At 41.2% G+C, this 14,284-nt stretch overlaps 1 protein-coding gene across 1 annotated transcript in view; it reads right to left on the reverse strand.

Moving 5' to 3' along the window:
- Positions 1-1,809: 1,809 nt before the first annotated feature.
- LOC138967731 (maltase-glucoamylase-like) overlaps positions 1,810-14,284 on the reverse strand; it is a 55,503-nt gene continuing 43,028 nt past the window's right edge. Inside the window, exons 49-65 of the mRNA XM_070340387.1 lie at positions 14,113-14,225; positions 13,341-13,466; positions 12,772-12,903; positions 12,047-12,190; positions 11,504-11,620; positions 10,817-10,943; positions 9,033-9,183; positions 8,293-8,426; positions 7,695-7,846; positions 6,308-6,456; positions 5,594-5,678; positions 5,014-5,070; positions 4,393-4,523; positions 3,809-3,909; positions 3,130-3,179; positions 2,370-2,537; positions 1,810-1,988 (exon numbers count right to left, since the gene is read on the reverse strand). Of these exons, the coding sequence (XP_070196488.1) occupies positions 1,929-1,988; positions 2,370-2,537; positions 3,130-3,179; positions 3,809-3,909; positions 4,393-4,523; positions 5,014-5,070; positions 5,594-5,678; positions 6,308-6,456; positions 7,695-7,846; positions 8,293-8,426; positions 9,033-9,183; positions 10,817-10,943; positions 11,504-11,620; positions 12,047-12,190; positions 12,772-12,903; positions 13,341-13,466; positions 14,113-14,225 (1,997 nt within the window). The 3' untranslated portion in view covers positions 1,810-1,928. The remainder of the gene's footprint in view (positions 1,989-2,369; positions 2,538-3,129; positions 3,180-3,808; positions 3,910-4,392; positions 4,524-5,013; positions 5,071-5,593; positions 5,679-6,307; positions 6,457-7,694; positions 7,847-8,292; positions 8,427-9,032; positions 9,184-10,816; positions 10,944-11,503; positions 11,621-12,046; positions 12,191-12,771; positions 12,904-13,340; positions 13,467-14,112; positions 14,226-14,284) is intronic.

Consider the following 14,284-nt stretch of genomic DNA (forward strand, 5'->3'; position numbering starts at 1 on the left):
CGTGATACTCTGGGGTCCTGCCGACGAACTGCGCAAGACTGCGGACTTCCTGGCAGCCACTGGTCTGAGGATCTAGCACGGCCACCAACATCGAACGCAGAAGAAGAAGAAGAAGTCACGTGATAATCAACTTTGTCACGTGATCATAACAAAATGGCTACGGAGCGGACAATACTTTTTCCGTAACCAGTTGGGAGTGATGCCACAATATCACGGTCTCTTTCCCACAGCAGCCTCAAAATGTCGACTTGTTTTGACCTTAGAACGATGTCTTTATCATAACTGTGAAGAACAGAACGGAGATCACTGTCCAAGTCGGTCATTCTGCAATCACTTTCCTCTTTTGTCAGAAACATTAGCGAAAAACATATAGGAGATAACTCTGTATTCTTGTTTTGATAGATTTCGGCTTTTAGCTCCGCTTCTTTCCCTATACTCCGCGTAGTAATTATGCATCCTGTCAGAGAGACATAAGCGATAGCGTGGACGGATGATTATCAGAATGAGTTGTGGGGATGCAGTCATTTTCAGCCCACTCATCTGAATATTTCATGTTTAAGAATTTCAAGTCCATGTAAAGTAAGTGTTTTTTTTCTCTTCACCTTTCCCTTTCATATTTGAGAGCTTCTATAATGGCGAAGAATTTAGAGATGTTGCTTGGTTGCTATTTTTCCAATTTGTTTTAACTTTTTTACCCCAGGGATTAACCCTGGGTGGCGTCACAGTTTTGTCTTACTTCATTTTCTAAATATATTTAGCTTAACACGTAGAAAAATCAAAAGATGCACGCAAAAAAATATACTTGAGATCGATATGTGATGGATATATATATGTGATATTTTTATCAAAATGGTCGTTAATTTAAGTAATGTACCTATTCTTCGAGCAACCCAAGTATACAGCTATTTGCAAGTCGATACATCCCCATTTTAAGCAAAACGATGATAAATTCTTTTCTTATCTGCATCAAGAATGATATTTTGCCATTTGCATGACTGATGCAATCTGTGATACCACTTTTGTGGCCGCCTTTCTTCAGACTTAGCAATGACGTTTGTGTTGCATGTACGGGTGTGCACGTAAGCTTATAACGCAGACAATGGAATACTAGCAAGCCCTCCAATTCAAAACATTATTACCATGATATTTGTTTGTTTGTTTGCTTAACGCCCAGCCGACCACGAAGGGCCATATCAGGGCGGTGCTGCTTTGACATATAACGTGCGCCACACACAAGACAGAAGTCGCAGCACAGGCTTCATGTCTCACCCAGTCACATTATTCTGACACCGGACCAACCAGTCCTAGCACTAACCCAATAATGCCAGACGCCAGGCGGAGCAGCCACTAGATTGCCAATTTTAAAGTCTTAGGTATGACCCGGCCGGGGTTCGAACCCACGACCTCCCGATCACGGGGCGGACGCCTTACCACTAGGCCAACCGTGCCGGTTTACCATGATATATACCGTGAGTAATTAATACTATGTGATTGGTAGGTTTTGTTTAAAGTGTCCATTTTATATTTATTTCTTAATTAATTTTGTTGTTTTGGTATTGCTGATTTTGTGGGGTTTTGTGTGTGATATTAAAAAATAGAAATTAAAATGGATTATAAACGTTGGTATTTTGCTTTGTTGAGAAACGTGTCAAAGCAATCTGTCTCTTGTATTTTGACCTGGCATGCCGAAGACACACACACACACACACACACACACACACACACACACACACACACACACACACACACACACACACACACACACACACACACACGGGAATTACACTTCAAACTACTACAACAGTAGAATTATGATTACACACACGCTTTATTTTGATGATAAGACTATAAGTACACATAGCAAGAAAAGCGACATGTTAATAATGAGACTCGGCTTTGGTTAATCCTTAGAAGCAAACCGTTGTATGTTAGTACCAGGAAAGAGACAGGTTAGCGTTGAGACTTGCTGTCAGTGTGATCTCCAATATCTGAAACACAAAAAACATCTTGGTCAGGCCTACTTCAATTTTCTCTCATTACGTATATTTATTGTAATTCTGGTAACTATTTCATCGAGAGATATCAAGGGACCAAACCAATGAACAGAAAGACAGGTTTATAAGAATGTCTTTTGTCAAGCCAATCTGTTTATTTATGAATAATCTCTCTCCCTCTAGCTCTCTCTCTCTCTCTCTCTCTCCCTCTCTCTCTCTCTCTATATATATATATATATATATCTCTCTCCCTCTATATCTATCTGTCTCTCTTAAATAATTAAATATATCTGCAAAGGCCCATAAAAAACCCGCTCCACATTATGTGCCTAGCAAAAGTAGACTGATCTCTAAATGCCAACAGTAAAATCATACCTGTAACTGATCGTCAAATTTGACACCAGTGTGAATGGGAGTCTGACTCCCGCTTTGACTGTTGATGAACCTTGGCATCTTCGTCACTCCCAGAATCTTGATTTGGTCGAAGTGAAGATTCTGTGTCTCAGGTACATTGTTATGAACAATGTTCATAGTGAGGGCTTTCTGTTTACACAAAATATGTTCTGAGTATGTTTCGTACAAAGATGGAGTCAGCAAAAGGGTAAATGCAGATCGGGGCTTTTGCAGCTTCAACAATCATGCACATTCATGCGTCTGATATGTTAATTATTACATCATATAACAAAATGCTTCCGAAGAAAACAACCATCATCATCGACAACACTGCTAGGCAAATTTTGTTCGCTGCGCTACGACGGCACATTTCCACTAGTGAAAAATAGCAAAATCTTGTCAGCAGCACTTAAAGTAAGAGGTTGTCTTGGATATATACTTGTGATAATTATACTGTATGCATTTCTCGGAGCTTACGGCCAGAGTTTTCCCTCCTCATGACCTTTTTTGTATTTGTTTTTAATGTATGTTATTCTTCAAGTCTTATTTGGTAGTTTCCATATTTCAAAACACTACAAAATTTAAAAGCCTTTCTGAATATATTTCAGCTTTATGTAGCTTACGTTTTGTTTTAATTTACTTCCTTATAGGGCCTGACAAGACAACGATTTACATCCAATTGTGTAAAGAAACAGAATAGAATATAATAGATAGGAAGACCAAACCGAAAAGTTTTACTTACATTTTCGACTTTGAATTCTGACAGATAATAGTTTCCTTTCTCGTAAGTATCTGCAAAACAGAATGATTGTGCAACACATCAGATAAACGAATCTGAATCAACAATAAAAACAGCAATCACAGGGCTGTGGCTCAGTACAAGAACTACGCATTATTATATATAATGGAAGTGCGTACACACATTCTGTCAACTTGATATATAAGAGAAGAAAATAACCAAAGCTTGTTTACGAAGATAGGCCCCCTATATCTTTAATATATTCATGTCCATGTGCGTGTGTGTTAGCGTGTTTGCACTTCTGTAGGAGAGAGTGCGAAGGTTTACCCGTACAGAATGTTTGTTATTGAAAACATTCAACGAATTACCCTGCAAATGAATGTGCCTTATATGCATGTTAATAAACAACAACATTATCATGGTGGCATCTTTGTTTTTTGGTGCATTTACCAATGTGCGCACGCCCGTTATCTGTCTGACATACCGTGTTTGTAACGATCAGAGTTTTTCAGTGCGTATGGATATTGTTTATGTTCACAAGCTCACATAAAATCATTTATGCAACACACTAAGACCAGACCAAAGTTGAGATTGAAATGGGCACTTTATTTAATAAAGCGCCAGAGTGAATGAAAATATATGTACATGACAAAATTTAATTCCTTCGAACTACAATTTTTACCAATGCTCTCTCCGTCATCCCAGAAAAGACTGCCCAGTGCTGTGCCTCCCTGTGTGTCTTCGTTGCTGAGTGCTACCAGCAGGCTCATTGCGTTCTTACGACTGCACAGATAGGAGGACATTCATGTTTGAACAAATACACTTTATTATGCTTGTTGTTGGAAGTTTAAAAAAAACTCGACATGTTCTGGGCGTGTTCCTGTGCAGTAAGCAAAATGCAAACACACACAAGAAAGACAGAACAAAGTGGAAGAACATGACAGGAACTGATGAAGAAAAGAAAAGAGTTCTTTTTCTTTCAAAAAGCAGAAAAAAGGACAGTAGAAAACACAAACAACAGTTCCTCACTTCTATCCCTGTCCATTTTTTTTCTTCTCTAACTTGCATAATCAAACACACACACACGTGACATTTATAACTTAAATGTCAAAGATGGCTTTCAACATTTAATTACAGATATAGCCTAACAGAGACCAAAAGGGTTCAAATAGAGGCCCAATCCAATGACATAACGTAGATAACGAACTAACTGCAGTTCGATTAAAACTAATGTGGCAACGTGAGTTATACGTAAGAAGCATGCACCTGTATGTGGTGTTCCTGGCCGGTTCCTGCATCGGTAAAATATATCCCCCGCGTACACTCAGCTGGATTGCTGTGTCAGACTGGACTGGGATCGCTTTCTCAATCTGACCATAAGCTGTCACTAAACTGCCCTGTTGTGGAATCAATGCATAAAGTAACATTAGAAATTGATTGGCGTGTGAGAGTTAAAATACAGTCCTAGCATTCATAGAGATCGTATGACAGTATTTACCAACTACTAGTTCCGTAACCATTGTTCAAATGAATGCTTCGACAAATGGCTGCCAACATCTTCACTCGCCAAGACAAAGACAGTACAGTTAAAATGACCATACAACTTCTGAACCATAATGAATGACTGATTCATATCTGTGAAGTGTTTTGGTGTGATTCCCGAAGCACCAAATTAGTTAAGAACAAGTAAAACAACCAATGAAAAACGGAAAGGTACCCAAAAATACCCAAACACACGCAGACGGAATGTTTACATCTCATCATGTAAAGAATGATAATCGATGGACCTTCTTTCTGAAAACAATTAAACAAAACAGCATGCTGCTTAATTTACTGGTATCAAAACTCTAGTATTATATGTTAACTATTCTACAGAAGAATTCTCACATCATAGAAGTTATACCAGCGTCCTTTTGGAATGTAGTAGGAAAGCTCTGTGGCATTCTGTAACAAAAAGGAGAACGTTAACAGAGAGGCATCTGAACTGTTATACAGAGAGAAGATACTTTTCTGATAGTCCTTTGACTACTCGTTCATGCTGATTTTCGATCGTGAACATTCCAATCTATATCCAGTGTGCCTCAAGGTACATACACTGACATGTATATGCACGGAATATAATATTCTGCTCGTCCTTACACACAAATTGGCAGAAACACGTTTTGTTTCTTAATAAATTACACATGGCGCATCAGACAGGTGAACACTGAAGATAATTTTCTGCTCGTCCATTCAACAAATTGGCTGTTACACGTTTTGTTTCTTAATAAATTACACATGGCATATCAGACCGTGGAAACGAAATTATGGAGATCCAGAGATTTAATGCGAGAGATATCGCACACACCGAACAACGCTTGCACGAGTTTGGCTGTATTGCCCTACATATGTATTATCAGGATTTGTATTTCAAATTGCGCAATATTTTGTGGATTCAAAAAAAGACTTCTTCAGCTGTAAAACCTACTGGGTACACGATTGGAGAGATAAGAAGACCGGCTCCCCACATGAACTGTTCGTTGAGATTCAGTGCTTTTTGGTCATCACTAAACCTGAAACGTACAAGAATGCAGTATCCTTGAGAATTTAGACAAGTATGTATAATCATGTATAATGTATCAATCATAAACTATTCGCCTGCTTGTACACACACACACACACACACACACACACACACACACACACACACACACACACACACACACACACACACACACCAATTTGTTTGTTTGTTTGCTTAACGCCCAGCCGACCACGAAGGGCCATATCAGGGCGGTGCTGCTTTGACATATAACGTGCGCCACACACAAGACAGAAGTCGCAGCACAGGCTTCATGTCTCACCCAGTCACATTATTCTGACACCGGACCAACCAGTCCTAGCACTAACCCCATAATGCCAGACGCCAGGCGGAGCAGCCACTAGATTGCCAATGTTAAAGTCTTAGGTATGACCCGGCCGGGGTTCGAACCCACGACCTCCCGATCACGGGGCGGACACCACTAGGCCAACCGTGCCGGTACACACACACCAAGCCAATGTATAGAAAGCTAATGAATTGAGAGAAATAAATCATAACTCCGTTTGAATTGTCATTTAAACAGGAATAAAGGAAGAAAAAAAAAGTGAAAACTATTTAATCAATAAATTACATCATACACCGCATAATCTGTATACATACTCATGATGTACTGGTCTGAGAACCGTGTTGCCCTGAGTGTGAGAGCAATGCATGAGTGTGTACAGGTACGGCAACAGCCAATAGCGCGTCTCCATCGCCTCACGTGACAGACGGCTGATCTCCTCGTTAAAATTGCCCGGATCTTGATCCTGAACCCAAACATAAAAAAGTAATGACAAGCTTGCACAAACAGGGCTTGCATTCATTCATTAACTGTTTGAAGTACTATATACAAGAACAAGACCTTCTAAAGTACACTCTTGCATGGAAAGATCGGTGTAATGTGTTTTTAAAGACGATGATTCACATCATTCATTGCTCACTGGGAAACAGACTGACCAATTTCCTCCAACGTCCATGTAAATCCACCAGAAGTGCCAAAAAGATGATTAACGATGTTTCATTAGTCCCGAATAGCACACGCAGGCATGTTACGCTTTTCATAGATTTCCCATTGCGCATGTTCTCTGCACACCCTGATGTAAAACAAATAGTTTATAAAAAATAAACAAGAAGGGCAAAGCCCATACGACTCACATGCTTGACCTTGACATGGTCAAATAACTAAACCTAGCAATGACATCATACACTAAGAACTGCTTTACACATTTTTCCTACCAAAATACATGTGACCTTGACCCAAGGTCAAGGTCATCCAAGGTCATGCAACACAAAGCTGTTAATACAAGACATAGGAAGTACAATGGTGCTTATTGGCTCTTTCTACCATGAGATATGGTCACTTTTAGTGGTTCACTACCTTATTTTGGTCACATTTCATAAGGGTCAAAGTGACCTTGACCTTGATCATATGTGACCAAATGTGTCTCATGATGAAAGCATAACATGTGCCCCACATAATTTTTAAGTTTGAAACAGTTATCTTCCATAGTTCAGGGTCAAGGTCACTTCAAAATATGTATACAATCCAACTTTGAAGAGCTCCTGTGACCTTGACCTTGAAGCAAGGTAAACCAAACTGGTATCAAAAGATGGGGCTTACTTTGCCCTATATATCATATATAGGTGAGGTATTGAATCTCAAAAACTTCAGAGAAAATGGGAAAAATGTAAAAAATAGCTGTTTTTTAGGCAACATTTATGGCCCCTGCGACCTTGACCTTGAAGCAAGGTCAAGATGCTATGTATGTTTTTTGGGGCCTTGTCATCATACACCATCTTGCCAAATTTGGTACTGATAGACTGAATAGTGTCCAAGAAATATCCAACGTTAAAGTTTTCCGGACGGACGTCCGGACGTCCGGACGGACGTCCGGACGGACGGACGGACGGACGACTCGGGTGAGTACATAGACTCACTTTTGCTTCGCATGTGAGTCAAAAAAGAACTGACACAACGAACACTCAAAGAATCAACGCCACGAACCCTGTTTCCAATGGCGTTGTGATTTCTGGAGAATGTGTAGAAGGCTCCTAACTGCATCCAGCGTTTGCACAGTTCAGAGGACGCCGTACCGAAGTGGCCACAGATGTCCGCTCCGGTGTATGTAATGCCGAACAGGTTGAACTCCTGAATTCCTGCATAGATAACACAATAACTCCCTCAAATTAAGAACACAAGTAAAAAGTTCAAATCCATTAACAGCGTGGCTGTAGAAGGAAACAGAAGTATTTTTCAGCAGAGCGGCATTGTCCAGTTTCATACACTACAAAAGTGTGGCGCTTGTCTTTGTTCTCACCCTGATATTTATCTCATGCGACAAAATGTTACTCGATTGGACACTTAAACGTCGCGTCGGTAATGATTTACCAATTTGGTCACAACCGCCTTTGTTATTTTTAAACAAGCAGCACGATCACTTTTCAGATTGCCCCTCCCTTCCATACTGTCAAACAAAACAAGAAAGTAAACAACTATTCAACTGATCAAAAATAATATTATTAAAAACGTCAGAAAACTCTTCGAATTGTCCTTATTCGCGAAAAAAAATCATTAATCGAAAAAGGTTGCCCAACAATCTGACCAATAATGGACGCCCTGAGGTCATCCCAGCCACTGGCGTTGTCTCCCAACCAGTGTCCTGCATAGGCACCGCTTCCAACGAAGGTAGACCGTGATATCACGATCCCCCGATGCTTCACTGCGTCACGAATACCCCTGGAGAACCGATACGCGATACCAATATTGTAAGACAACAAAGATCGACACACTAAAATTTTAATCTGAAAACTTGAATAATAATTAATGCAAATCGTTATAAATTATCATACATCTTAACTTGCAAAGATTTAAGTTTCCTGCCATATTCTTCTGAAACAACCATAACATATCGCCAAGGTCGTTTGGTTTTACTGCTGGTCATGCTCTCGCTGTAACATGCATTTTCATAGTGTTTGAACTGAGACACATCTGCCATGGTTCACAGGAAATAGTTTAATGACTTTACACGTTGATGATCATGGGGATGAGCTTGAAAGCTTGCTATTAGGAGGTAAGAGCTAGTAGAGCATATCCCCCACGCCTCGCCCTATTGCCATGTGCCTGTGATGAAGACAGCGTGTCTTGACAAGATTATCTGGCATTATGTTCCTCGATTTGTCTTTGTTCTTGAATGCTAGAAAATGTAGGTTCCAATCAATCAGTTCTACACATTGTTAGCTTACTGCCACTTCCAACCCCAAACAAAAACAATCATTGCATTTGTTACGGAGTAAATCAAAGAAATACGATAGCAAAAAATTCTGTTTAGGGTTGAGAACGTACTCTAAGGTTGGTGGCTGCTGCGACCAGCCATACATGTTGTGCACATCGTAGTGCCGATACTGGTCGTGTTCACCCTGCACTACGGTGAGACACAGCGTCTTGTCCGACAGGCGAGCACGTCGGTCCGGAGTGTCGTAGCTAAAGGCACCACCTGCAGTGTAACAACGATCGCCAGCTAAACATTAATTATGATAATAATGAACACACACACACACACACACACACACACACACACACACACACACACACACACACACACACACACATACACAAACACACACACACACACACACACACACACACATCTTCTCTATATATATATACGACTTGTGTCTGTGTGTGTGTCTGTGTATCTGTGTATTTGTGTATTCGCCATGCACGGCCAAAGTTCTCGATGGATCTGCTTCAAATTTGGTGGGCATATTCAGGTAGACCCGGTACAGGACACAACCTGGTCGATATTTCAACACGTGCTCTCAGCGCGCAGCGCTGAACCGATTTTGGTTCCACCTCAGCTATTTTGGCTCCACCTCAGCTACCCGGGCCCCCATACCGACACACCAAAGCCAAAGTTCTCGGTGGATCTTTTTCAAATTTGGACACCGTATTCAGCTACACCCCGGACACAATATCATCGATGAGATATTTCAACACGTGCTCTCAGCGCGCAGCGCTAAACCGAATTTGGTTTTTGTGTTCATTTCACCATTATAAGTAACTCTTCCTTATCTTCTCATCTTCTCCATGTTTTCAGCGTTTACCTCCCTTCTTTGGTATGGTGCACTTTTGTATGAAGGGGGCATCTTCGGATATTCCCCGTTCTGTTACTATTTTTAGAAGGTCACCGCAGTGTCCAGAACGTAAATTGGACCCGTAAATTATCCTCACTGTAAAAATGCAAAGGTCGAATCAATTTATAGCCACGCGAAAAATACACTGTCATCTATCTCTCTATAGATACGGCTTCTCTGTGTTTGTGTGTGTGTGTGTGTGTGTGTGTGTGTGTGTGTGTGTCTCTATGTGAGGAACACCTGTGCATTGTTCAGTTCTGTTTGTGATGTGGTCTGGCGGCTTTTGTGTAATTTTATGTACTGGCCTTCTTTGAGAAGCCATAACAGTTCAAAAGGGCTTAGAGATAAGCTCTAACTTGCTCAGTCCTGTTTGAGTGGAGTTCGCCTCCAAAGGTGTTTAACACGGTTACATTCGTCGACAAGGATGGGACTCGATATGGTCAGGAATGGCATTATGGCCACTGAATCATTTTCGTGCTGTTCCCATTCCACGAATCTGGGAGGGACCTAAGCTTGGCGGGTCCATTGTTCGGACCCGGCGAAGCCGGCGTACGGCTCTAAGTACTTCTTCCCGGCGAAGCCGGCTACCCGGCGAAGCGGGTATTCATTCTAGTATATATATATATATATATACTAAGTATATATATACACACACACATACGCGCACGCGCACGCACGCGCACGCGCACGCACGCTTACATACACACACCGGAATACAATTAATAGTAAACATACATTGTCAATATTCATAAACATTTGGATTAACGGGACTCACGTAGAAACTACAGACATGTAAATCGGATTGGTGTGGATGCCCTTTGTTTGAAAGTAACCCACCTCGCGCATGAAAATACGTTATGCAGCACTCAATCATGACGTACTTATTTTAATCGACGCCTTGAGAAAACTGGAGAAGATCAAGACAGTTGCCCTTTTTCCTTATTGTTCATTTAAACTTAGGCAAAACAAAATCGTTTAAATCAATTAACATACCCGTCCTGTAAGGAGGATCGTCCAGCTTACTGACAGGACATTTCAGACTCCAGTAAGGCTTGACGTCAGCCGGCCAGTTAAAGGGTCTGTCTTCATTGGTACCGAACACTGCCGGCTCGTTCATGTCCTGAAATACACAAGGACAGAGCTCAGGTTACATAAATGTACAGCTTCTGGTAAAATAAAACGCTGGGGTCGTGCCAAATTCACTTTTCTTGGAGCAATTTGAGTTATTTATCGTGTTTCTTTTGTTTGAGCAAATTTCGGTTGAAACATGTGTCGACATTTTTTTGGATTGTGTAGCTCATTTTATGCTTTAGCTTCTCCACTAAAATCCATCCTTTTATATACTCGACTCGAAAACATTCATACACGCTGCATCGCGACTACTTTGCATTACCGTGCGATAGTCAGAGATATACCACAGAATCAATATTTCTGAATTGTGATCTATCCTTCTCTGTAAATAGACAATACACTTTGTTCTATTTTTAAGTCACACCGGGAATCCAGAGAGATTTTCTCTGTCTAGTGAGGCACTAACATTGTTGCTTTATGCCCTCGCTTGGAAGCCATTAGGGGCCACTATGACAACTTACTATCCACAGTCAGCACGTTATCAGGGACCTCTATGACTACTTACTATCCACAGTCAGCACGTTATCAGGGACCACTATGACAACTTACTATCCACAGTCCATCAAACTCGATATGCCCTCTATGTCTGACGATCAGCTTTCTCCATTCCTCCCTCACCCGGGACTTGAAGAAGTCTGGAAATACTGTCTTTCCTTGAGGCCACACCTTTAAATGAAGTAAATGCAAACAGGAAAGGCTGTAATCAAAGAAAGAAACAAACTGAAAGCACACACATAGACACACACAAAGACACACACTGACACAGACAGACAGACAGACAGACAGACAGACAGACGCACGCAGACACAGACACACAGACACACACACACACACACACACACACACACACACACACACATACACACACACACACACACACACACACACACACACACATACACACACACACACACACACACACACACACACACATTCATGCCAACGCTTTCCCGTAATACACACCAATCATCCTCCTCAAGTGCACAAGTACCACCGAGAACACAGCCTCACAATTAGAACATTTTACTCGTTTTCTCAATCTGACCACCGCCTCCCTTCAAAAAAAAACCAGCACACACAAATACAACTCACATAACCAAATATGGACCCATCATCATCCGCAGAGTCGAGGGGGTAGGTGTACCCCGTGTCGTTGGGCCACTTGATGAAGCCGCTCACCGCCTTCAGCTCCTTGTAAGGCTCGTAGTCACTGTAGTTACTCACCACTGCGGGGTCCTGGTGGGGATACAGATGACTTCATTTGGCCAAGTGAGAGCTACTCACGTCGTTATATCGACATCTAATTTTCTCCCATTTTAATTGTTTTCCTGTTATTTTTTATTTGTTTTTATTTGCTTCTAAACTGTGTTTGTTCTGTATGATTGATTATGTTATGAATACAGAGCAAAGTCCTTCATAGAACCCAACTATATTCCTTCATTCCATCCCAGCACCACCATATTCAAATTTCCATTGATCATGAATTAAAAAGATAGGACCGAAAGGTGCATGTTTTCGGTGAAAATATCAGAATACAATGAGTATATTTGGTAAAAAGAAACGTACCATTTGTAAATAAAGAAACAGGTCCCTATACACTCAAAGAATGCATCAAAAGAACAGCAAAAGACGGTTTATAATAACTGAGATTTCAGGAAAAAAACCTGATAGAAAACCGGAATGTTCGTGAAAGCTACAGTAAATCCACTCCCCCTTCCTTCATCTTAACTTCAGCAAAGCCATAAAATGACGTGCAGATACAAATTTAGCACACAACAGATAAGATATGTTTTAATGCACAGGAGGAAGTGACGTACTATGATGATGATGGTGCGCATGCCCTCTTGTCTCAGTTGATGGAAGTATTCCGGAAGCCCGCTGAAGCTATCGTTGTCAATGGTGAAATCCCTCCGCTGATCAAAATGATCGATGTCGGCGATTTGCACATCCTGGCATGTAAAATTTACTTGTTTATCAATTGTGTGACAGTTGTTTGGAATATAGTCGTTTATTCATCTCGTCTTAAAAAACCTGTTGGTAAAATCATATCTTCATTGTGTATCTCTTTTTAAGAGGTAAAAGTCGTAACTGAATTCCATTATTGCCTTTACAATCCTGCAACAAACACATACACAAACAAAATGTTCAGGGCCAAATTCACTCCGCTGCGTTTGCCCTTTCCTTTCAAATAACTCTCGCTTGTTCGTCCCCAAGTTCAGCTACAAACTGTACAAAACAGTGTTAGGCTCAGCTATGTCAAGACACTTTTAACAGCAGTAACACTTACGAACGAAGCAAACCACACACGAAAACACAACTAACCAACTAACCAACCAAAGAAGCACGCAACAAACAGTAAAACAACAACAACAAAAGATATATTTACGTGCGGAATCCCGGCAGCCTTGGTTCTGTCCACCGCTGTCTTCATGTTGTCCAGCGAGTTGTAGCCATACTTACACAGCTGGAAGCCCAGGGCCCAGTAGGGAGGCATGTATGGACGTCCAACAACCTACAAGGGATACAGTACTTGTCACGCTAACATCTTGCAAAGGGCGAAAGGGGGGGATTTGTCTTCAAGTTATACAGATCACAATTTTGTGACAGGGACTACACTGTCTTTTCAGTAGTTAAAATTCACAAAACGGGCGTCCCAAACAAAAACGTCGAAGAAAATTTAAATGTGAATGACCCGAATCAGTAGTAGTAGAAACAAAACACACTGAATAATAATCTGTCCGATGGAGAAAAAGAGAGATAGTGACTGCGAATAACACCAGCGTAGCCTTTGAAAATTCTTGATAAAATAATGTCTAATTTTTCAAACAGACATTTCCAGGTACTGAACAATTTCCTGTGTATATGTGTGCGCGCACACGTGTGTGTGTGTGTGTGTGTGTGTGTGTGTGTGTGTGTGTGTGTGTGTGTGTGTGTGTGTGCGTGCGTACGTAGGTGTGTGTGTGTGTGTGTTTGTATGTGCGTGTGTGTGTGTGTGTGTATGTGTGTTTATGTATGTGTGTGTGTGAGTGTATGTGTGTGTGTGTGTGTGTGTTTGTGTGTGCGTGCGTACGTGCGTGCGTGCGTGCGTGTGTGTGTGTGCGTGTCCTACAAAAAATGTTACACTGTTCACGTGATTCCATCCAATACATTATACTCACCCCTGTGTACTGCTCAGCTACGTTCTCAGGACTTGGTCCCAGGAACATGTAGAAATCCAGAATGCCGCCAATGGTTCGATAAGTCAGCATTGGAAGCGGAGTGAACGAGTAATCTATCAGTAAAAAGGTATGTATTTACCTTGCGGATATATACTTATCAAATAGAACACAG

This window comes from Littorina saxatilis, linkage group LG5 (genome assembly GCF_037325665.1).
Source record: "Littorina saxatilis isolate snail1 linkage group LG5, US_GU_Lsax_2.0, whole genome shotgun sequence".
NCBI classification, from domain to species: Eukaryota; Metazoa; Mollusca; class Gastropoda; order Littorinimorpha; family Littorinidae; genus Littorina; species Littorina saxatilis.